Source organism: Henckelia pumila, chromosome 3, assembly GCF_033568475.1.
Source record: "Henckelia pumila isolate YLH828 chromosome 3, ASM3356847v2, whole genome shotgun sequence".
NCBI lineage: Eukaryota > Viridiplantae > Streptophyta > Magnoliopsida > Lamiales > Gesneriaceae > Henckelia > Henckelia pumila.
In genome coordinates, this window is record NC_133122.1 from 61,205,855 (window position 1) to 61,230,979 (window position 25,125).

At 38.0% G+C, this 25,125-nt stretch overlaps 2 protein-coding genes across 2 annotated transcripts; both read right to left on the reverse strand.

The window, feature by feature from the left end:
* Positions 1-1,170: 1,170 nt before the first annotated feature.
* On the reverse strand, positions 1,171-2,764 carry LOC140892253 (rust resistance kinase Lr10-like). The gene is made up of 2 exons (XM_073301090.1): positions 2,244-2,764; positions 1,171-2,163 (listed from the first exon to the last, which is right to left on the reverse strand). Exons 1-2 carry the CDS (start codon positions 2,728-2,730, stop codon positions 1,403-1,405), a joined length of 1,248 nt encoding a protein of 415 aa, XP_073157191.1. The 5' UTR covers positions 2,731-2,764; the 3' UTR covers positions 1,171-1,402.
* Positions 2,765-6,402: 3,638 nt separating this feature from the next.
* On the reverse strand, positions 6,403-7,217 carry LOC140892737 (splicing factor 3B subunit 6-like protein). The gene has a single exon (XM_073301710.1). The coding sequence runs from the start codon at positions 7,147-7,149 to the stop codon at positions 6,766-6,768; it is 384 nt and encodes a 127-aa protein (XP_073157811.1). The 5' UTR covers positions 7,150-7,217; the 3' UTR covers positions 6,403-6,765.
* Between the last annotated feature and the right edge of the window lie 17,908 nt (positions 7,218-25,125).

Consider the following 25,125-nt stretch of genomic DNA (forward strand, 5'->3'; position numbering starts at 1 on the left):
CCACTAACCATGTCGTCGATTCTGAAAAGCATGCAAGCGGCTTCAATGGCTGTCTTAAATGCTTGTGCCTTCACAGTGTAGGAATCCCATTTCTGAGAACATACAGTATACCATCAAAATGAATTTATAATTGGAAAATATTTGATAAGATGAACATCAAGGGAAGGTTATTCTCAAAATTCACACCTTCCGCTCTTTCATGTCAGCAACATCACCAGTATTTCCATCTATTCCAATCCACGCATTCTCACCCATTTGCATGCTAAAAGGATAAAAACAAATAAGTAACACGACATACAAATATCTTCTTCCCAGATTCGAGAATGCAGGATATAATTAAAGGAAATTTCACCTTTCCTTGTAAGGCAGTCATAGTCCTAATCACATTGACACCACAGTTCTGAGCCAAAGTTATTGGAATAGCCTCAAAAGCTACTGCCGCTGCTTCATAAGGCCACTGTTCATAATGATGCATAAAACTAGATTTTAAATTTCTGTAATTTAGTTACCCTCAGGTAAAGATGCACAGTTAGCTGCAAAGCATGCTTCATCATGCGAACATGAGATATCCACAGAGAGTTCCCACTATCATTTAATTGTTTTGAGTGAACCAATAGCACAAATATTGTAATGACAAATAAAAAAATATTACAACAGAAGTTCAAATTCCGATAGGAATTAGTCGGGTTATTTTAAAACAACTTTTATGAATATGAAGTTCATTTGACCATTTAATAATCTTGCAAGTCATTTGCAAAATTGAATTAAGAAATAATACTTGGGGGGGTTTTATATCATCAATCACATGAACTAGTTGTTCATATGTATGCACTCGAAAAAAACATTCGAGCAGACCAACTTGTTTACATGCTTGTGAAAAACTTGTCTGTTATGCAGCCAAAACAAAGTTTAAAAATGATAATGTTCCAATCTAGTATCGACCCGGTATCTGAAAAACCCATATCCATCCAGATGACATTTTATGTTATGAAGTTGATACATGTTCTCCAAATAGCCATAATCTAAGTTGAGGATGAATGACCGCAAAATTAACATAGACGCAACCTGAGAAGTACAGGGAAGAAACTGCTCACCTTTTCTATGCCTTCAATTGAAGAACTCTTGTTTTATATTGTGTAAGAATTAGAGGAAAGAGGAGTTCAAAAAAAAAAAGGGTAAAAATACAGTTATTTCATTTCTATAGTTGTCCAATCTAATAACAACAACAACAATAAGGTAGAAAACTGGGAAAACAAGAGGTGTATGAATTATGATCACTCTTTACATCCTTTGTACACAAATTTTCTCAATCAAAATGTACATTTATATTATACACCACAAAATAGGATTTCAATTACTGGTGTCTACAATTGCCGAGCTTTCTACTTCTTAGTTCTACAATTCAAGATGAGGCAAATGTTATCTCATATTTTGCCATAATTGGAGTGGTGTCCTTGTACCAATAAGAATTAGTTCCTTCACTCGATGTGAAACCCGAACCACTTCCAGAATCCATCGGTGGCTTGAGAACATTAGTACTCCCGACTGAGAATAGGTAATGAAATGGTTTAGGTGGTGGCATAATTTCCACTCCACCTTCCAACATTTTCACCACACCACTCATCGGCGGCCTCACCTCTGGCGAATCTTGAACGCACCACAGCGCCACCATAGCCGTTTTCTCAGCTCTGGTCATGTCCTTCTCTTGGATTCCGCTCTTTTCTAACAGTGCAAGCAGTTCACCTTTCTCATATTCCTCCCACACATGCTTCGGGAACCAATCCATTCTTTCCCCTGAATCCCCCACTCTGGTGTTTTTTCTCCTCCCAACTATCTCGAAAGGCAGGATTCCGAAGCTATAAACATCACATTTATACGTTATAGGGAAATTCTTGAGCATAAACTCGGGTGCTAAGTACCCCGGAGTTCCCCTGTATCCCGTGATAGTAACGTGAGTATCTTCTCTGTTACAAAGCTTTGCCAGCCCAAAATCTGCAACCTTGGGAGAAATTCCCATCAAGAAGCACGTTTCCAGGCTTGATGTCATAATGAATGATCCTCTGCTGACATTCTTCGTGTAAATACGCGATCCCTTTAGCCGTTCCAACTGCGATTTCTTGCAGCTTCCCCCATTCCAATTCTTGATTGTTGCCAAACAAATGCCTGTCCAAAGATCCATTCTCCATGAATTCATACACAAGGGCACTCATAAACTGATCGTAGCAGAAACCGTACAGCCTCACCAAGTGTATGTGATGAGTCTTCCCAATAGTCCCAACGCTCGATGCTCTTGTTGGGGCCACCGCTGTTGAGGACTTTGACTGCAATCTTTACTCCATTAGGGAACTCTCCTTTATACACTTTTCCAAAACCACCACTCCCCAAAACTATGGAATAGTTGCTTGTGAAGCTACAGAGTTGCTGAGCCGTGAAACGAACCGGTTTCTCCTCCGCCAATTCTCGGAAAAACTTCTCCATTGTTGGTGCATCCACCTCCCAAACTTGGATCACGTGATTTATAGGCGGAGGTGGGACGATGGCTGCTTGTATTTCTGATACTATTCCTCTCTTCATTTTCTTGGCGCAATACAAGGAGATTGCCACTATCACTGCCAGAACCATAAAGGTCACAACAACACCTACAGCTTTTACTTCCCCAGAATTATCTGATGGTGGTGGTGAAAACATATATGATGTTATTTCGGTGTAATAAAATGGTGGTGAATACATGACGGATAGTATCTCAATATTGTGCGAAGACACGGATGATACAATAGTTAAAGAAAGAATAATAAGAGACGCATTTTTTTTGTGCGGCTGCGTATCTAAATACACACACATTGGCAATCAATCACGTGACAATAGTCGAGACCCGTGCACGTGAGACAGTTACGGTGGACTTTGAATTTTCGATCGTTTCATTTAATATATTTCTCATACGCGTTATGTACGTATACTTGCTTAAATTATTTAGAATCTACGTCATTAAAAAAATTCAAAATTTATAATACAATATTTTTAAAAAAAAATTATAATACAATAAATTTAAAAATGTTTGTAGATAACTTGTGAAAAGAATTTAAAGGAAATGTCAAAGCGAGAGAAAGTTACAGCTTGAAAATAAATAATGTACATATTTGTCATTATTTTTATTTCACGAATGAAATGGGCCTTATTATGGAAATGAAGCAAGTGACTTCCACAGTATTTAAATTAAGGAATGTAAATATGAATATATATAATTGTCAAAAAAAATAAATATAGTTGCAGAATGAAATTAAAAAATGTTCGTGTATAATATTATATTTATAATAATAATAATATTTTTGAGATTTTGTTATTTTATCGTGATATTTTGTATTTAATATATTGTGAGATTTTGATAAATTAAATTCTTGTATTGAATTTTTTGTGTTGTAAAATATGTTTTACAAATTTCGTTGTATATGTGACACAATAAAATATGTCATTTGCAACTTTAGACTTTAATAGAAATTAAGTTCCAAACGATCCCGAAAAAATGGGTTCGAATTTGAATTCAAGAATATATAAGTCGATATTATTCTTAAACTCCATTCAATAATACTTTTTTAAAATATCCTTTTATTCTATATATGTTCTAGTAATAACAGAACAAAATTCATAAATTCAATCGAAATCTTTTCTGTGCACGAGGGGGCATACTAAAGTTCAGGGTTTTTTTTTTTATATTTTTAATGTAAAAAATTATTTGCATTTTAAAAATAACGTGGCGTAGGTTCGATATTCAATTGTAAGTTGTTTATTTGAATATATCAAATGGCGATCTCCTGAATTTCATTGGAAATTTAAACTATGATTTTTTATTAAAAGAAAATTCAATATTGTTATAGTCAGAAGCTAATGATATTAAAATACTCATCTTATATTTTTAAATTTGATGTGAAACTTTAGGTTCGATATTCAATTGTAAGTTTTTTTTTTTTTTTATGACGTGAGAATCAACGTTCGCTACTTTTGACGTGCACTGAATAACCGAGTGCAAACTATGTTAACCAGGAAATCTACACTAGGCAAGTTCTGTGTGACAAACTAATCCAAAAAAATATTGATAGATGAAATCAAACTTCTGACCTCTGATCAAAAATTCACCTACTTCAACTCTATCAACTTGGATATTCCGCTTGTTAAATTGAATATGTCAAATGGGGATCTCCTTAAATTCCAACCAGCTTCCTGTCTCCAAATCGTTCATTCGTTTGGACTTGTCTAAGTTAAAGTCATTGCCGCTAAAGTCATTGTCGCGTATTCCACGACAAGGAAATATCTTCCAAACGGTATCTTGGATATATTCTAGGGATAGGGATAATCATATATTCGTGACATATAGACAATGTTAAAAGTCATTTGTGAAAAAAAAAATTATTAACTCCTTGTGTTATTGAATCTTGAACATAAATAAATTCTTGTGTTTCCAAATTTTGAGCACAAAACTTTTTATCCGTATATGTTTTCAGTGACACGTGCGTTCAAAATTTGAAAACACAACGAATTAATTTTAGAAAGTTTTCAACAATATCATAATTTTCATGAATAGTATATACAATTTTATCCGTATATTTTTTTCTAATAAAATTTGTAGTTTTTCTATGATAAAAATGAAAAAAAAAAATGAAATAAAGCGGGCTGATTCCAATAATTTTAATTCGGTCTACAAAAAATGAAATTCTACATGGTTTTTGCACTACCACACGACATATCACTAGCAATTATTTTATCTGAAATTGTGAATCTCTTTGCCTGATCATATCCAATGTCGTTCACGCAATTTATCGATTTCGAGATGGATAAGGAACCATTTTTTCCAACAATAAAAATAAACTGGAAAAAAACAGGACGCAAGTTGCTCAAACTTACATTAAGTACGTTTTGATTTCATAAACATTTTTTAAAAAATGTTTTTTAAGCTATAATTTTTTATGTTTGAAAAAAAACTTTAAATTCGACATAAAAAGTGTTTTTTTAAAACAATTAAATGACCACAAGTTTAAAGAACAAAATTGGCGGCCCCTACTGAAAATTGGTAGTTTCGTCCGTCGTCCCCACCTTCCCCGAACTTGATATCCTAGATCCACCCCTACTAATAGCGGACACATCAACAATGCTCAACACCGTGTCAGCACTCAACAATATCCAACGACAAGCCTACAACATCAACCGTCGTGTCAACAAAACCCAAAATTTACCTAACGTATAATATAATCTTTCTAATTTTCCTCTCAATAATTTTGAGATCATGATTCCACCCACAACTGTGCTTTTCATATTTTAAGCATATGAACATCGAGATGTGCATCCATACACAACCCAAATGCAGGAGCAAATCCTAAGGAACAAAGAGATGGTCTCTTCACTGAATGATTTCGCTCCGAAACAAAGAGGTGATTGTCATTCTGTACTTACACAAGTTACAATAACTTCTTTGTAGCAGTAAAGGGAAAAACATGAAAAAAGATATTAGCTATGTTTAGTGTATTTACAATGACTTCTTTGTAGGACGAAATGGCACAACTTGAATGCGGATACTAGCACTATGTTAGTTTACTAGGCTTTATCTTAATTGTTTTTTTAGTGAATTTATCTTCTTCTTTTTTATATATTAAATCCATCTATTAGAAATTTAGAAGCAACTCATCAAACACGGGCTACAGTAGCAGAAAACCAAGATGGTAAAGCACAATTAATCCGCTCTAGACACGACTCCAAGGAATAAATCTTAATTGTTGATACTGATATCTTTTAGCTTCTAGAATTTGGAGGTAAATGCCTAAAGATACTTCCTACATATCAAGGCCTATATATGACTAAATTCTTGTTAAACATTAACGATTACTACAGTTTCTGAAAATTATGGTCATAGAGTTCCCTCTCTCTTATAATAAAAATTGGACTACTAATTGCGTTTCATAAGCAAAGTGAAAACATGTCAACCCATCACACAATTCCTCTGGCACTTACCTGCCTAAGTGACAACTATGAGAATAGAAAAGAAAATGAAAACTCCATACAAGTATTATTTTCTGCTCTAGTAGTACAGCACGTGGGTAAATCCCAAGTTCAGTCCGTAGCATAATGGCACCAGCAAATTTACTCAACTACATGTATAAACAATTTCGGAAGCGAGTAGAAAATAGATAGGTTTTTGAGTTGTTAGGTTCCAGAGCCTCTGTGGGTCAGTAGATTCACCAGATTAACGAAGGCTAACATAGATCTAGGATTAGATTATTGATATAAAACGTAAAAAAAAAAGCTCCAAGTTTAACTTCTAGCAGAAAGAAGAATTGCCTACCGAGTACCAACTATAATAACAAGGGAACAACACAAATCTTGGTATATACACTCATCCTTTTCTTATCATATTTTTCAATAGTAGCAAATCTTGGCAGTTTTATTCATCTTTATCTGATAATAGTATCAGATATTTCCCTTGATCAAAAGGAAAATACTTTGACAATCTTTCTATCCTGGTTCAAAAATTTCACGCAGCCACACCATTTCTACGACCCAAACTACTTGTTCCACTTCAATCATAAGGATAAGGATAAGCAGACAATATTTAACTAGGAAAAAAAAACATGTCCACATTTCTGCTTCAAAAATACATTAAATTCATATTTCTACGCGACAGAAATCCGTACCATAAAAGGAAATCCCATTTCAACAACCTCCTTTTTCTTGCCAAAGAGACAAATACACCAAATTCAAAATCAGCTCCGCCTCAACAAACTACTTATCTTTGGAAGCAGGAGTGCCGATACCGTACTTTTCCTGCAGCTTCTGAATCTCTTCCTCCTTCTTCTTCTGGTCAAACTTCTTGCCCATCTTCGCCTGCTGGTAGTACAACACAATCAAATACCTGTTCGCCACGTTGAACCCCGACAAGTGGTCGACGGCGGTTTTTGCATCGTAGATATCCTCGTAAACCACAAAAGCAGTGCCGCGAGTATCCTTGTTGGTCCCGACGCGGATTTGCCTTATGGCGCCGTACTTCCCAAAGATGTCGTACATCTCCTCGCTCGTTATGTTGAAGGGTAAATTGCGTACGTAGAGAACACGGTTCACTTCCGGCGGGAGGCGCGTGTTGCCCTTCCGGAGGCTAATTGCTGCCATTCGCCTTTGATTGGAGGAATAGGGCTCCGCCTTCAATTTGGGGATTTTTGGGAGGGGATTTTTACTGCTACGGCACTCGAGGCGGCGATTTATTAATACGTTTGCAATTTATATGTGAAATTACTAAAAACTCCCTGAAGACACAGTTTTTTTTTTTTACTTTTTTTGTAACCTTTGCAAAATGTAATTTTTTTTAAAAAATAATAATCAGTAATCAGATTTTGTGGGAATTACCAAAAAAATTATAAATTTTCCACTCGATTACAATTAACAATTAGACATCTCATTTCATATAGAGCAGCAATGCGACTTTATGCGGGATAAAACTCAAATACGTCTTTAAAGCTTATTAATATTTCCAAAAATATACTAACATTTTATTCGTTCCTAATTATGTCCCTTATTTAACAAATAATTTCCTTAATATATCCCTCAAACTAAAAATTGTCTATAATACTCTTATTCTAACAATTATAATTAATATTTCCTCTAGGCTTAGAAAAATGGTATCAGAGCCTAGGTAGTTTTATTCAGACTTTATATTATTCATTAAATCATACTTTTTTTTTTTAGGAAGAGATTTTCAACAAACCATGGATTCAAACGAGAGTTTGAACCAGAAGGATTTCATTTATAAACAAGTGAATCTATTTAAAATAGATTCTTTACAACATAACTTAAAGAAACTTAGGTCTTTTATACTCTCTGAAGAGATTAAGAAATATGATTTCTAATTCTCAATTTCTAGAGATCACACCAGATTCCTCTAAACTCTCCGGAGATCTTAGAGAAATTCAAAAGACGGTACAATATTACAGTAATCAGTTGTATGAAATACCTCGGCAGATTGGAGAAATCCTTAAAAAAAAAGAAGAAATTCTTGTAACTCTAAAGGATTTTCAAACTAAAATTATAAATCTTGAACATATTTCTGGTTCTAGAAAGGGAAATATAGGAGGAAGGTTACCACTCTCGTTTGGTACCGAACCTCTGTTACATCAGAAAGGTAAAACCAAAATGGTTCAAAAACCTTTAACTGATGATGAATTGATGATTAATCTTATAAATACAGTATCAGAGAAAAACACTATCTGATGACTACTTTAGAAAGATCGAGGATCTACAAGATCTTACGGATTATTTTTCGAATCTTAAAGTATTAGATCTAAAAATGAATTCTTCTAAGGGTGAACAACCCATAGGGAATCCCCCGAGATATGTGGTTAAAACAGAAGAACCACATAGTGAGTTCCATGTTGGAGAAAATTCACATCCAGCAGGAACCAGATCAAGAAGGAGTAATATACCAATACATCAAACTCCTTATGGAAAAACCGTTTTAGACCCGATACATCCTTATGGGGTTATGTTAAACCTGGATGTTCTGGACTTCAAAAACAGAGAATATCTCATAGATGATTAGACATCAGCCATGAGAATAACAGCAGAAACTTTAGATCTCAATAAAGAAGGATTTATCAAACTTCTGGAAATGAGTCTAATGGGATCTGTCAAGATAGCTTGGGAAATGACCATGCCAGAAACCAAGGAATCAATCTTAGCAGGAGAATCACTTAGCGAGATTGGAGGAAGAATGGCCACCCTTTTTAAAGCACAATTCATAGGGGTAGACTATTTCAATAATCAAGATACAGAGAAAAAGAGAAGATATACTCAAGCTCTGTATAGCCTCGAGTTACATGATATCTGTTTAGTTGATGAATATATTATATTATTCACCAAATACAGATGAAATTCGGGAGTTGAAGAAAATGTAGTCATTCAGCTATTTTTCGCAAAAATGTCAAGCACTTGGAGAGAAATGCTGATAAAAGAATACGTTCCAGATAATCTTGATACTTGGCAAGACGCGCCTCTTTTTTGAAAAGAAAATTGGCGGAATGGTGTCATATGACAGCTTTACAGAAGAATTACAAGAAAACAAGGGGTATTAACAAGCATACTCCTCTATGTTGTAGAGAAAATGATCTCCCTACGGTTATAGGGAATAAATCACAGGGATTTAAAAGGAAGAAATTCAGAAATAATCCCTACAATAAAAGAATGAAAAGTTCTTGGAAACCAAGAATATTTTGGTCCAAAAAAAAGGCCAGATCTTATAGATCAGGTAGAAGAAGTGGACCTACAAGAACATCCCCAGCAACAAACTCATCACAAGGCAGGGGAAAAACACCATCTAGAAGAACTTTCAGAAGAACTCATACGAGAGCAAGTGAAAGTTTCAAGGATTGCAACTGCTGGACATGTGGAGCAAGAGGACATATATACCCTATCATCTACAAACTGTCCAGAAAACGAGAAAAAGGGAGTTAAAACTCTTTGAAGCAACACCAGATATGGATGATGCGGTATTCTTTCAAGATCTAGTCCAAGTATATCAATTTGAAGATATCCCCTCATATGAAAGTATATACGAAGAAGAGATATTGTTTAGCCAAGATGAATCTGAAGATGAATCAGAATCAGAATCAGAATAAAAAAGAAGTGTTTCGACACGAAACACATGAGAGTTTGGCTGGATTTTTTAGTCAAACCACGATATCTCATAATATGGTCCAAAGGATTATTAGAGAAAATCCAACATTACAGAAGTACCAAGGATTTTCGGCAAGACAAGTAGAGAGAGTCTTAGGCAACCTAGGGCTAAGACAAAGAAGACATCATTTGATTTACAAATTATCCAGAAGGAAAATAGCAATCCCGATGGAGTTAACAAGTAATCAAATAGAGATGCAGTTAATTCCTTTTGAAGAAGTAAGAGAGGAATTGCAAAAGCTGAAAAGTGAGGTAGCAAAAACGATGTCTTGGATTCATATTGGAGCAATCCAAATAATGATCAAGACAACTTTTAAAGAAGGAATAGATTCACCCATAGATATCGTGATATGTGATAAAAGAATGGGGAATATCCAAGATGCTGTTCTGGGTACGATCTCAGGAAATCTATGTGCAGGAAAAATTGTAGGAGTTATTTATCCAAGAATAGCCTACAATTTAGCTGACAGAGATAATACGCACCATTCTGAATTATTTATTAGAAATGAGTTTATTGAAATTCCAGAAATCTTTGGAAAAGTTGCTCAAGCAATATACTCGGAAAGAATCGAGTTTTCTTTAATTTAGGAAACAGACATTCAAATATAAGATAAACCGGTTCTATACAGAGATCTAAAAATAGAACCCCAAAGGTTATCTTTCCAAGGTGACCGAATGACAAGTCGAAGGTGGAAAAAATCTCCTATTCAGAAAATTCCACCAGAAGAAAAGGAGTTTTCAATAATAGGAAAACTTAGATCTCTAGAAGGATGGAAAGAAGTCAACGAAATTACAAGTCACAGGAACCAATTTCCTTGTAACTCGATTTACTATTTAGAGCAGCAGGTAACAGGAACTTACCAAAGATTAATAAATATTGGAGAATTGGAAGTTCAAATCTGTGGAATTCCAGGAAAAGAAGTGGGTTAGTTCATTCTTGGCCTAGAGTTTCTGGAGGACCATAAACCATGAAAACGCCTTGAAAAAGGAATAGAGTTTATGGCAAAAGAAAAGACTTGGAGGATTCAATAAGAATTCTACGAGATGAAAAATCAAGAGAATTGGATAAGGAACAATCCCTTAATCAGATTCGAAAACTCTGTTTACAAACAGAGGAAGAAACAATTGTTGAAATTAGTAAGTCATGAACATGATTTACTAGAACGCATTGAAAAAGTGGAAATGAGTAACCATACTCTATGTAGTGACCCGCAATTAATCAAGGTAATTAAGGAAATTAATTACTAAATTTTGCCTAAAATTATCCGAAGTGGATCGGAAGCTCCGAAGCACATATCGGAAGCTCCGATCAGGATCGGACGTTCCGTTGGAGGATCGGACGTTCCGATCTGGATAGGGCTGGCGTCATCACCGACGTCAGCAAGATGACGTCACTGCTTACGCACGTGAGGTGACATCGGACTTTTTGATGTCACGATCGGACGCTCCGTTCGCGATCAGACGTTCCGATGAGGGATCGGACGTTCCGATCACCGTCTATAAATAAAGGGTCCGAGCCCTCATTCTGTGCACCGATTTTCCCTCCTTTCCTCTGGTTTTCGAACCTTCTTACTTAGATCTACGGAGTTCTAAGCATCTTATTGGGAATCCGGAAGTTGCCTAGCGATCCCGGCGTCGTAGCGGAGGTGTGCCTAAGTTTTGAGGCAATTCTACACCAGCGGGCTGACGACGGACGAAGGTATAATTTGGCTTCCTAAAAATATTTAGGAGTATGAAATAGCTTAGTTAAGGCTTTTAGAGCGTTTATAGTGATGCATGGACTTTTGCATGTGTAGACGCAGTAGAGCAGACTGGTAGGCTTTGGACCTAGACGGGTGTGCTAGGAGTTGACCTGCAGTGTTAGAGGTACGTAAGTACTGACCGAGATAGCCGACATGATATTTATACATATGTGTGTGATGCATGATGTATGTGCTGTATTGGCTATGTTTTACTGTTTTTAGCACATGCATATGTTTTTACGAAGACTGCATCGGGTATGATGTGAGTCATGACAGTTTTCATCAGTCGAGGCGATTCTTCCTGAGGATTCGTGTCTTGGGAATATACGAGTACCACGCGGAGTCGCTCTCTTGCCCGGTACTGTGTATTCCAGGCGCCATGAGTAAAGTGATTTAACCCTGATTTTTAAAGTCATGTGCATGCGCATATTTGTATTTATATCATTGCTTCCGTATTGAGCGTAGTCGCTCACGCCCTTAATGTTTCGTGTTTTGGGACACCTTGTGGCGAGTCAGGTCTGAGGCTGGACGGTCCCGGTGGTTCCCAGCAGGGTTAAGGTTGCTACCGTACAGAGGTAGTTTGTTAGGGATTCTGATACCCTAATTTCGATTTGGTTGTATAAAGAATTATACAATGTTTCTATCGTCGGTTGTATTCTGCCGATTGGATTTGTTGTACTTTGGAATTATCCGCTATTTAACGCTTTAATTATTATTGCTTGCGCTAATCACTCTGATTAGGTAGTGGATCCGGGTAGGGTCGCTACATTTATTGGTATCAGAGCGCATTGCAACTGGGAATTAGTAAAGCGGATTTTAAGAGTTGTCTGTTGTTATTGACAGATGGCAGATGATGATTACGAGATTCAGGCTAGCGGTGGTCGTTGGGGTGATCCACCAAGGAGACATCACCATAGACATCATCATGAAGATCATAGGCATTTTAGTATGAACCGTTTTCTTCAGATGGCTCCTAAGCCATTGGTAGGTGGCGAGGCTCCTGCAGTTGCTGAGGACTGGTTGGAGCGTATGGAGAGTTTTTTTCGGGAGTAACAGTGTACTGAAGCCCAGAAGATGGAGACTTTAGCTTTTGTTCTAGAGGGAAATGCGAAGAGGTGGTGGAGAGCTACTTCTACTCCGTTTATTGCCGCCAGGGGTACCGCTACTTAGGCTGAGTTTAAGTCTTCCTTCGAGAAGCATTACTTTCCTCCAGCTTTGCGTCAGACGAAGGCGAGCGAGTTGCTGAGTTTGCGACAGGGTACTATGACCATTGATGAGTACCAGCAGAAATTCTTTGAGCTTTTTTCTTTCAGTCCCCATATTGCGTGTAGCTCAGAGACGATGCACGATCTATTTCTTCAAGGCCTTAACCCTGACATTCATCAGTTGGTTGTCGTGGGCAGAGAGAGGAACTTCGAGAATTTGGTGAACAATTGTCACCAGGCAGAGGACAGTCTGCAGAGGAACAGGACTTTCGGATCTTCTGCATCCAAACCATCTAGCTCTTTGGGTCTAAGGGCCCAGTCTTTTAAGAGACAGGGTGGTACTTCTTCTTCTTCTTCCGGATCTGGCGGTGTTCATCGTTTTGGTGATTCACGACGTTGTCGTCAGTGCAAACGGAAGCATCACCCAGGACCGTGTCCTCATATTACTGGTGTTTGTTTTCAGTGCGGCCAGGAGGGTCACATGAAGAGAGATTGTCCCACTTTGACCGGTACAGTGAGTGGTTCGGGGAGTGCTGGTGGTTCTCAGACCACTATCTATCAGTCACCGCAGTATCCGCAGCAGCCTTCGCCGCAGCAGCGTCAGCGTCAGCAGTCGCAGCCATCGCAGCGACATCATTCTCAGTCTTCTTCGAGAGGACAATCATCGCACCCGCGTGCTCAGGGGCAGGTGTTTGCGCTGAACCAGGAGCAGACTCAGGCAGACAGTGAGAACATGATTGCAGGTACTTTTAGTTTGTGCGGTTTTCCTGCTTATCTTTTGATCGATACCGGTGCTACGCATTCATTCATATCAGCTCGGTTTGTTAAGAGGCATAGATTACCTTTTGTTTTCTTAGACGTCTTGTTAGCGGTTTTGACTCCGATGGGTCAGGAAGTCTTAGCTAAGCGTCTTGTTTTGGGTTGTATTTTGGGATTTGAGGGACATCTGTTGAGCTCTAACCTGATGGTTTTAGCGATGGATGACTTTGATGGTATCATCGGGATTGATCTTCTGACTTCGTATCAAGAGGTAGTGGATTGCTACCAAAGAATTGTCCAGTTTCGCCCCGAGGCTGAGGATGCTTGGTATATCTATGGTGAGGGAGCGCGACCCCCGATGCCAGTGGTTTCTGCTCTGAAAGCCCGACGTGCTTTAGAGTCTGGCAGGGAAGGCTACCTGATCTATGCGATTGATGCATCCTTAGAGGGTCCGGACATGGAGGAGATACCAGTAGTCAGTGAGTTCCCGGATGTGTTTCCCGACGAGATTCCAGGGTTACCACCTGTGCGAGAGATCGAGTTTGGCATTGACTTGTTGCCAGGGACAGCGCCGATTTCTCGAGCACCGTACCGATTAGCTCCATCTGAGATGCGAGAGTTGCAGCAGCAGTTGCAGGATCTTCTTGATAAGGGCTACATTCGACCCAGTGTTTCACCTTGGGGAGCCCCGATTCTATTCGTCAATAAGAAGGATGGTTCGATGCGTTTGTGCATTGACTATCGTCAGTTGAACAAAGTGACAGTAAAGAACAAGTATCCTCTCCCGCGGATTGACGATCTGTTTGATCAATTGCAGGGTACTTCTGTCTATTCAAAGATCGACTTGCGTTCTGGGTATCATCAGTTGCGAGTTAGAGACGAGGATGTTTCGAAGACAACATTTCGTACTCGATATGGGCACTATGAGTTCTTAGTGATGCCATTTGGTCTGACGAATGCTCCAGCTGTTTTCATGGATTTGATGAACAGGGTTTTTCGAGAGCTCTTGGATAAGTTCGTTGTAGTGTTTATCGATGACATCCTTGTGTATTCTCGTAGCATGGATGAGCATGTCTTTCATCTTCATACTGTTTTACAGACCTTGCGAGAGCATCAGTTGTATGCTAAGCTCAGCAAGTGTGACTTCCGGATTGACCGAGTTGTGTTCCTTGGTCATGTCATTTCTAGAGATGGAGTATCAGTGAATCCTAGCAAGACAGAGGCTATTCTTAATTGGTCGCGCCCGACGACAGCATCTGAGATTCGTAGTTTCTTGGGTTTGGCCGGATACTACCGTCGATTCGTGGAGAATTTCTCTCAGATAGCCAGGCCTTTGACACAGTTGACGCGAAAGGATGTTTCTTTTGAGTGGTCTTCCGCGTGCGAAGACAGTTTTCGTGAGTTGAGACGTCGATTGACGACTGCTCCAGTACTATCCTTGCCGACTGGATCTGGTGGTTTCGTAGTCCACACCGATGCTTCTCTTCAAGGTTTGGGGTGTGTGTTGACTCAAAATGGGCATGTGATTGCCTATGCCTCCAGGCAACTAAAGACTCACGAGGGGAATTATCCCGTACATGATCTAGAGCTTGCAGCCATTGTCTTTGCTCTGAAGATATGGCGTCATTATTTGTACGGTGAACGATTCCAGATTTTTACTGATCATAAGAGTTTGAAGTACCTATTCACTCAGGCAGAGTTGAACATGCGACAACGCTATTGAATGGACTTGCTGAAAGACTATGATTGCGAAATCAATTACCATTCAGGATCTTCTAATCCGATTGCTGATGTGCTTAGTCAGAAGATTTATTTGAGTTCCCTTCGTACCAGTGCAGTGTCTCGAATGGTCGAAGAGTGTTGTTCCTTGGGTTTCACTTTCCGTCATAAGAAGGAACCACAGGGAGTTCGTGTTGCGTCTGTGCTTGCCGAGCCAGCCTTGTATAGACGTATTCGTTAGGCACAGGGTGTTGATCCCAAGATGCAGAGATTAGCCCGATTCACTAAGGGTGAAAATTCAGCTGGTTTTCATTTTCAGGCAGATGGTTTGTTGTGTCTTTCTGGCCGTGTGGTTGTGCCTGATGATTCCACACTTAGAGACGAGATCTTATCGCAAGCTCATCATAGTAGGTTCTCAGTACATCCTGGCAGCATGAAGATGTACAAGGATCTACGTACTCGATTTTGGTGGAAAGGAATGAAGCGCAGCGTTTATCAGTTTGTGTCCCGATGCCTTGTGTGTCAGCAGGTCAAGGCAGAGTATCGTCAACCCGGAGGTCTACTTCACAATCTCGATATTCCTGAGTGAAAGTGGGAGCATGTGACGATGGACTTTGTCACCCACTTGCCTATGTCTTCCAGGAATTGCGACGCGATTTGGGTTGTTGTTGACCGATTGTCGAAATCCGCGCATTTCTTACCATATAATTGGGATTTCACCTTCGACAGGATGGCACGGCTGTATGTGCAAGAAATTGTCCGTTTGCATGGTATTCCACTGAGTATTGTGAGCTACAGAGATCCTCATTTTACCTCAAGATTTTGGGGGAGTTTTCAGCATGCTCTTGGTACCACTTTGAGTTTGAGCACAGCGTATCATCCAGAGACTGATGGACAATCGAAGAGGACTATCCGTACTCTCGAGGACATGCTTCGAGCTACCGTAATGGATTTTGGCCCAGCATGGCACGATCATTTGCCATTGGTGGAGTTCGCTTATAACAATAGCTACCATAGCAGCATTGGCATGGCACCATTTGAGGCTCTTTATGGACGTCGTTGTCGTACACCTTTGTTTTGGGACGAGGTTGGTGAGCGGCAGGTGGAGGGTCCTCAGATGATTCAGCAGATGACTGATGCAGTAGAATTGATCCGACGCAGGATTAAGGCATCCCAGGATCGATAGGCTAGCTATGCGAACACTCACCGCATGCCACTTCATTTTGAAGAAGGAGAGTATGTATTCTTGCGTGTATCACCTTTCCGGAAGGTGATGAGGTTCGGTCTCAAGGGTAAGTTGTCACCAAGATTTATTGGTCCTTTCGAGATTCTCGAGAAAGTTGGAGACGTGGCTTATCGTTTAGCCTTGCCACCAAATCTTTCGGAGATCCACGATGTGTTCCACGTGTCCTTGTTGAGGCAGTATGTGGCGGACGAGTCGCATATTTTGCATCCGACCGAGGTAAAGGTAGATTGGGATCTATCGTAAGTGGAGAAACTCCTGCGGATTCTTGACAGGAAGGACAAGGTACTTCGTAACAAGTGAATACCATTGGTTATGGTACAGTGGCAACGCAGAGGTACAGAGGAAGCTACTTGGGAGTTGGAGAGTCGGATGTTAGCCGAGCACCCCGAGTTGTTTTAAGATTTTGTACTCTGTTGTATCGAATGTATATTGTTCAGTTATAATAAGAGCATTGATTTTTTGCGTACTATGTTTTCCTTAAAATGTAATTTCGAGGACGAAATTTCTTAAGTGGGGGAGAATGTAGTGACCCGCAATTAATCAAGGTAATTAAAGAAATTAATTACTAAATTTTGCCTAAAATTATCCGAAGTGGATCGGAAGCTCCGAAGCACAGATCGAAAGCTCCGATCGGGATCGGACGTTCCGTTGGAGGATCGGACGTTCCGATCTGGATAGGGCTGGAGTCATCACCGACGTCAGCAAGATGACGTCACTGCTTACGCACGTGAGGTGACATCGGACGTTCCGTTCGCGATCGGACGCTCCATTCATGATCGGACGTTCCGATGAGGGATCGGACGTTTCGATCGCCGTCTATAAATAAGGGGTCCGAGCCCTAATTCTGTGCACCGATTTCCCCTCCTTTCCTCTGGTTTTCGAACCTTCTTACTTAGATCTACGGAGTTCTAGGCACCCTATTGGGAATCCGGAAGTTGCCTAGCGATCCCGGCGTCGTAGCGGAGGTGTGCCTAAGTTTTGAGGCGATTCTACACCAGCGGGCTGACGAAGGACGAATGTATAATTTGGCTTCCTAAAAATATTTAGGAGTATGAAATAGCTTAGTTAAGGCTTTTAGAGCATTTATAGTGATGCATGGACTTTTGCATGTGTAGACGCAGTAGAGCAGACTGGTAGGCTTTGGACCTAGACGGGTGTGCTAGGAGTTGACCTGCAGTGTTAGAGGTACGTAAGTACTGACCGAGATAGCCGGCATGATATTTATACATATGTGTGTGATGCATGATGTATGTGCTGTATTGGCTATGTTTTACTGTTTTTAGCACATGCATATGTTTTTACGGAGACTGCATCGGGTATGATGTGAGTCATGACAGTTTCCATCAGTCGAGGCGATTCTTCCTGAGGATTCGTGTCTTGGGAATATACGAGTACCACGCGGAGTCGCTCTCTTGCCCGGTACTGTGTATTCCAGGCGCCATGAGTAAAGTGATTTAACCCTGATTTTTAAAGTCATGTGCATGCTCATATTTGTATTTATATCATTGCTTTCGTATTGAGCGTAGTCGCTCACGCCCTTTATGTTTCGTGTTTTGGGACACCTTGTGGCGAGTCAGATCTGAGGCTGGACGGTCCCGGTGGTTCCCAGCAGGGTTGAGGTTGCTACCGTACAGAGGTAGTTTGTTAGGGATTCTGATACCCTAATTTCGATTTGGTTGTATAAAGAATTATACAATGTTTCTATCGTCAGTTGTATTCTGCCAATTGGATTTGTTGTACTTTGGAATTATCCGATATTTAACGCTTTAATTATTGTTGCTTGCGCTAATCACTCTGATTAGGTAGTGGATCCGGGTAGGGTCGCTACACTCTACCTTCTGAGGCATTAGGAAAACTAAAGGTGAATAGTCTTAATCGGATTACTGAGTTACAACACAGTCTGTTAAAAATGGCGGGGCCATTTAGTAATCCCTTTAAAAAATGACAAGTCCTTTATCCATATACATTCCAATAGGGATGTTGTATGAACAATATAAGGTTGAATACTTTGCAGCTTATATTGACTCGGGAGCAGGAATTTGTACAACAAAAAGAGGAGTCTTCCCTGAAGAATGTGAAGAAGAATTGCCAAAAATTGCTGGACGAGATTTCTCTCGAAGAATTTTAATTCTTTGCAAAGGAATAAAACAAGCAGAGATCCTTATAGGAGGAGCAGGTCAAACACCTTGGTACAAGGTAAAGACACCACCAATTTATTTTCATGATACAGGAGCTGATATCATGTTAGGAAATAATTTCTTACAAATGTTTAAGAAGTACACACAAGACAATGAGTCAAGAAGACTTATGTTCACTATAATTTGTGATCATAAAATTATCATTCAACGACTCAAGGTTGCTTTTTATCGACAAATACCGATAATATTTTGCAGCCAGCGTGGTGATAAAGGACAACTTTTTCACCCAAAAATGAAAGATCCAAGAAGGTTTGGAGAAACCATGTTGAAAATAACAACAGAACAAGAACTCCAAACAGAGGATATAGAGTTTCTCAAAGTAACTCTAAATCACAGAGATATAGAGTTAGAAAATAAGGTATCCCTTGAAGATGTCAAAAAGAGGCTCAAAGAAAGTTACAACGAGCATCCTTTGGCATGGTGGGATAAAAATCAACTCAAAGCCAGTCTTACTCTAAAGGAAGACAAAGAGTATGAATTCGTCAGATATAAGCCTATCCCAATGAACATAACAAATCAAAGGGATATGAGAATGATTATCAAAGAACATTTGGACCTTGGTCTAATCAAATAAGGAGTTTCACCATATAGCAGCCCAGGTTTTCTGGTCAGAAATCATGGTGAAATAAAAAGAGGAAAACCCAGGTTAGTTATTAACTACCAAGGTATTAATAAAATCCTGGAGTTTGATGAGTATTTCATACCCAGTAGAGAACATCTAATTAGCTGTGTACGAAATGCTAGAGTGTTCTCAAAATTTGATTGTAAGTCTGGATTTTACCAGATTCGAATGGAAGAAGGCAGTAAGAAATTCACAGCCTTCTCTACACCACAAGGACATTATATCTGGGAAGTTATGCCTATGGGATTGGCTAATGCACCCCAAATATTTCAAAGAAAGATGGATAATCTTTTTAAAGATTATTTCAACTTCATGTTTGTTTATATTGATGATATTCTTATAGCATCAAAAAACATAGATGAACATATTAAACATTTAGAGATTTTCTCTAAAATTTGTACACAAGAAGGACTGGTTTTATCTGAAAAAAAAGCAGTCATAGCAACAAGAAAAATTGAATTCCTTGGAATTGAGATTGATGAAACTGGAATAATTCTACAACCCCATATTGTGGAAAAGGTAAAGAATTTTTCAGATAAACTCAAAGATGTAAAATAACTCCAAAGTTTTCTAGGAGTAGTTAATTTTGCAGGGATATTCATAAACAATCTGGCAATGTATAGAAAGGTGTTTAGTCCTTTGTTAAAAAAGGATGCAAGGTTTATATGGACCGATGAACATACTAAAGGGGTGAACCAATTAAAGGAGATATGTAAGAATCTCCCAAAAATGGCTATACCCGTGGATGAAGATGATCTGGTGTTATTTACATATGCCAGTGACGAATGGTGGGCAACAGTTCTTACTAAGATCACTCCGGATGGAGAAATACCATGCAGATACTGTAGCGGTCTTTTTTTCAGAATCTGAGGCTATCAGATGGCATATCAACGAAAAAGAATTTTATGCAGTTAAAAGGGCTTTCGAAAAATGGCCATTATTTTTACTTGCTAAAAAATTCACTTTGAAGGTTGATAACACTCAGGTAAAAGCTTTCCTAAGGAATAAGATTGAATCTAAACCTGAGAAGGCTAGGTTATTAAGATGACAAGCTTTATGTCAAAATTATATTTTTGATATTATTATTATTAAATCTCATGAAAATATTCTTGCAGATTTCTTAACAACAGATGGAAGGCAGTGACGTAGATTCCATCATGAAAATGCAGAGGCATCTCAGGGAACACCTTGGGTTGCTTCAAACCGAGTTCAACCAGCTTGTCATAAGTGCCGATATGGCGGCAGGTTACAACAAGCTGATCGGATCAAAGTATCCAATCGAATCACAGGATGTATGCAAGCTCAAACTCAACTATGAGCTGCTATTCAAAGGCCAATTATGCATGCCATAGAAAAACCACTGGTTTCTCAAAAACAAGAAATACAGCCACCGGTTGTAAAACAATATGTTGAGGATTCTAATACTCAAGAAACAAGAGCTAATCTATCATCAGCTTTTGATGATCTAGATAAAGCAACAATTGATGAGGATAACTCATCAAGTCAACCCTCCGCCTCTGAGGTAAAAGAGGAAGAGATCAATCTTAGACCCCACACTGACAAGGGCAAATCTAAGATTGATACTAACCCAACTATAATTTCTCCATTTCAGGTTTATCAACAAAGATGGGAGAAATTAAGTACAAGAAGTGAAATCAACCCGATCACTTGCAGGGTTGATGTTGCAGGAATATATCCAAGGGTTTGGCTAAAAAACAATGTCAATCCTAAGGATGTAAAGCTATGGTATGAATTTGGGGCTCTAGCCTCAGTTTATACAACTTCACCAGGCTTCCAGGAAATATCACAACTACCAAAATGGATTCAGGAAGCAGTCCAAGAAACATGGGCAAATAATGATCATTTGTCCAGAGGAGATGTGCTTGAGTTATACTTCTTTAGTACAGCTCCAGAACAAACAGGGAAAGGATCACACGAGCCCTTTCATTTCATCAAGCTAAGGAGACCTGATATGAATAATCAAATATTTATCAAGGATCCTATATCTGAAGAAATACCATTGGTGTCCACCTTTGGAGAAAATGAAATTTCAACCAGAAGGGCATGGGGTATTTGGGTTTGTCTCACCGAGATGGATAAGGTCAAGTTTCCGTTCAAATTTTATCAAAATTCTGTGAACGGATCATTCCTGTTAAACACAATGACAGGAAAAACTACCGCTTTTGCGGAAGAACTTTTCGAAAAGAAGAAGAACTTTTTATGGAACAACAAGCTGCCGGGGAGTAAAGAAACTCGCCGAAAATTTTGTAACATGACTCATATCGGAAGATGGTCAGAGAATATCTGCCCAGAATGTCCAAACCAGAAGGAGCCAGAATTCGGAAAAACCTTCAAACCCCGAACGGATCGAAAAGATTTTTCCGAGACAAGCAAAGGTGGACAGGGACCACCAAAACCACGTTTTCCCAGGGGGCCACTGCAAAAGCAAAAGATGCCCCGACAACAATAAAGAAGGCATGTGAGGAAAATAAATCCAAAAGAAAAAGTTAAGCATGTGACTCCTCCACTAGTAGAAGATGTCATCGGGCATATGACTCCCACTAGCAAAAGATGTCATCAATAATGGCATAAAAAATTTAAGACAGCTGTAAGATTCCCTAAAGTTTCTCGGTGAAACGAGTGGAACTTTGGCTATAAATACAAGATTTTAAGTAAGCTGAAGACATCGATCATTTCCTTCAGTTTTCTTACAAATAAAACATTGTAATATTTCTCTTTCTATTGTATTAAGTTTTTACTTTTATGTATTTCAAGAACAAGGCTACTATGGATAGCTAAACAAGTTATCTCATCCTCTTCAAAGGAGGTTAATTTAAGTAATAACATGTTGTCTGAATAAGTTTTCGAAGCTCTTCTCTATCATGTTATTTTATTTAAAAAATTAAGCTTTTATTATACGCCATAAGGTAGGAAACGAAATAGGGATGTGCTAGCTGATGCTGAAGGAGTCAGTGTCAGGAACCATCGGTTGCGATCGCGTGGTTTGGTTGTGAGGAACAACCTGTAAAACCCGGTGGACATAACCCGGCAACAGTGTGGTCAAAGAGGTATTCTGCTTTAATTTACTGACGGAAGCATGATGAGATTAAACCTTTAAATTTTACATAGGAAAATAAAGGGTAGAATGGACATTATTTAGTTTTAAGGATAAATTCAAGAAACTATTTAATGAATCAGAGATATATTTGGAACATGAAAGGTGAAAGAGATATAATACGGAAAATGGAAAAGATACAGGGATATATTTAGAAATTGCCCCACTTTATGCGGTTCTTAAGTTAAAATTTAGTTTTAAAAAAAAAGTTCAAATTTAATCTATCTTCTATTCTATTTAAATGTGTGAATAAATTTCACATTTCACAATTGTTAATTTACATTTTCACCCTTAATATATTTTCTTCAAAAACAAACTCACAGACAAACACATTCACTTCTACTATTTCCTCCCACAAAAAATACAAGCACCCCCCACATGAAGATTGAAGATAACCGAATTCCTACTCCTTACTCCTACGGCATACAGGTACCGTCTCCACATTTAATCAATTCGCATAAACAATGTTTGTCATTGTTGCTCTCATTCACACAGGGATACATTTCCATTTCATTCCCTCACCAAAATTCACGGATTGGTCCAAATTAAAACTAACCACCTTAATCACACTTCTCATCCCACCATTATAAATTACCAAATTGCAAATAAATATAATTCGAATAATTATCTCAGAGTTCGTTCGTTTTTATATATAATGAATTAAGGTAGTTTAGGCTTATTAAAAGCTAAGTTTCTCTATAATCGGTTGTGTTCTTCTAATTCACTCAATAAATAAAATAGAATATATTATAATTGATACATGAATAAATTAATTATTTGATAATATTAACAACGAAATAGTTAATTAAGATGATATATCTTATCTCAATTTATTATTAATTATCAATAATTAATAAATAATTAAATGAATAAAATATATTATTAATTATATATTTTAAATGAATAAAATATATTATGAATGATATATATTTTAAATAAATATCTTATTATGAATAAAATATATTATTAATTATATATATATTTTAAATAAACAAAATATATTATGAATGATATATATTTTAAATAAATATATATTATTATGAAAGATATATATTTTAAATAAATTGTTTTTAAAAATCAAAACATATATTAAGTTATAATATTTAATATTAGTAGTAATTAGTATTAGAAATTAGAACGACATAGTTAAGATAATATCTCTTAATAAATGATAGATATGAGATGCAATCATTTTTCCTTCGATTGAAAAATATCATGCTATATTGTTCAGGTTCTCAAGCTTCATAAACCCTATTTTCCCATCAAATTGAATGAAAATCCAAATTCATCATGGGCCAAACAACCACAATAGTCTCACTCAAAAGATATGACACAACATTTTACAAACTCGCATTTAGTGTTTGAATTATCTCAGATTTTGTGGGGACCCGGGTTGCTAATCTTATCTTAGGGAAATTTATTGTAATTAACAATTAAACAAGTACTTAAAAGAATTAAAGAAACAAGAGCTAAAAAAAAAAATTTTTTTTAAAGGCAGGGTCTCGCTCGATCGGGGAATATGCTATCAAAAATCTGCTGCCAAAGAATGGATAAACAAGTCATAATCTTTTATACATGCTACAAAATCAAATACATGCTATCTTATAACGTCTTACAAGCTTCTAAACATAATAAACATAAACTAGCATGTATTCAAGCCATAATATACAAAGTTCTTGTATCACTTCTAGCATGGTTCAACAACATAAAGTACAAGTCGTGCTACTTAAGCCCGTGTCCTCACTTGCTATGCCTCAATCTCGAGCTATCATTGTCTTTTTTGACTAGCTCCTGCCCCACCTATTGCCATGCACACATACAAAACAAAGCAATAGTCGGATAACTCCGGTGAGAATAAAATTCCAGTATAAACAACTTTAAACGCGAGATAATAAACGTGAATGCAATGCAAATGGCAAAGGAAGGCTATCAAGCTGATATCAATAAAACTTAGTTCTTTGGGATCCCGAGAAATAAAATAACTATCAAACCACCGATACTCCCATTCGAGGCGGCATCAAGTATTTTAGTCCTCTGACTTTGATACAACTATAGTGAGTCTTCTGGCTCTGAACATAAATCCATATTCTGTGCCATGAGTCAAGCTGACTCTAGAAATAAATTTACAGTCCATGCCACTCACTACAGCTCTCCAAACGTCATCTGCACTCTAGGCGATGGTTGCCCTCTGTGCTATTAAGGCTGGAGTTCAAGATGAATGCAATATAAGCTGTATGCATTAAAAGCTATAAAACACATCTTGAACAACTAAGCATATAAGCAAACAAAGCAGTACAAACAAATAATCACATAAGAAATATAAAGAAACAAGTATGTGATTGACATGAGAATACTTGAAATGAAAGCTATTTCAAGCGTTCTATCCCATCTGGATTTGCTGTCATTTATACCTTTCTATGTCACGTCTGAAAGTACTTCAAATCTTGCTTCAAATCCTTCTCGGTTTGACTCGGAGATCTCGAGTTCGGCAACTTCGATAGAAAGCTGATAAATTACATATCGAATAACTAACAAGATCAGATGCCATTCAAACCATGCTTCGTTCAATCAACAATATCAAAGTCTTGATATTTTGCAAATCGACGGCATAACGGCTAAAACCGGCAATCCAAACAATATCCAAATCAATCCAACAATCCAGATAACTTATAATCTCTAACATATCATCTCATTACCATAAAAATCAGTATCAATCAAACATGGTAGTGTTCGAATTATTCTTCCCAAATTCATATAAAATCCGAACGACAGTCTTTTTCCGAACCGTCTGCGAATACACGATCGGTACAGCTG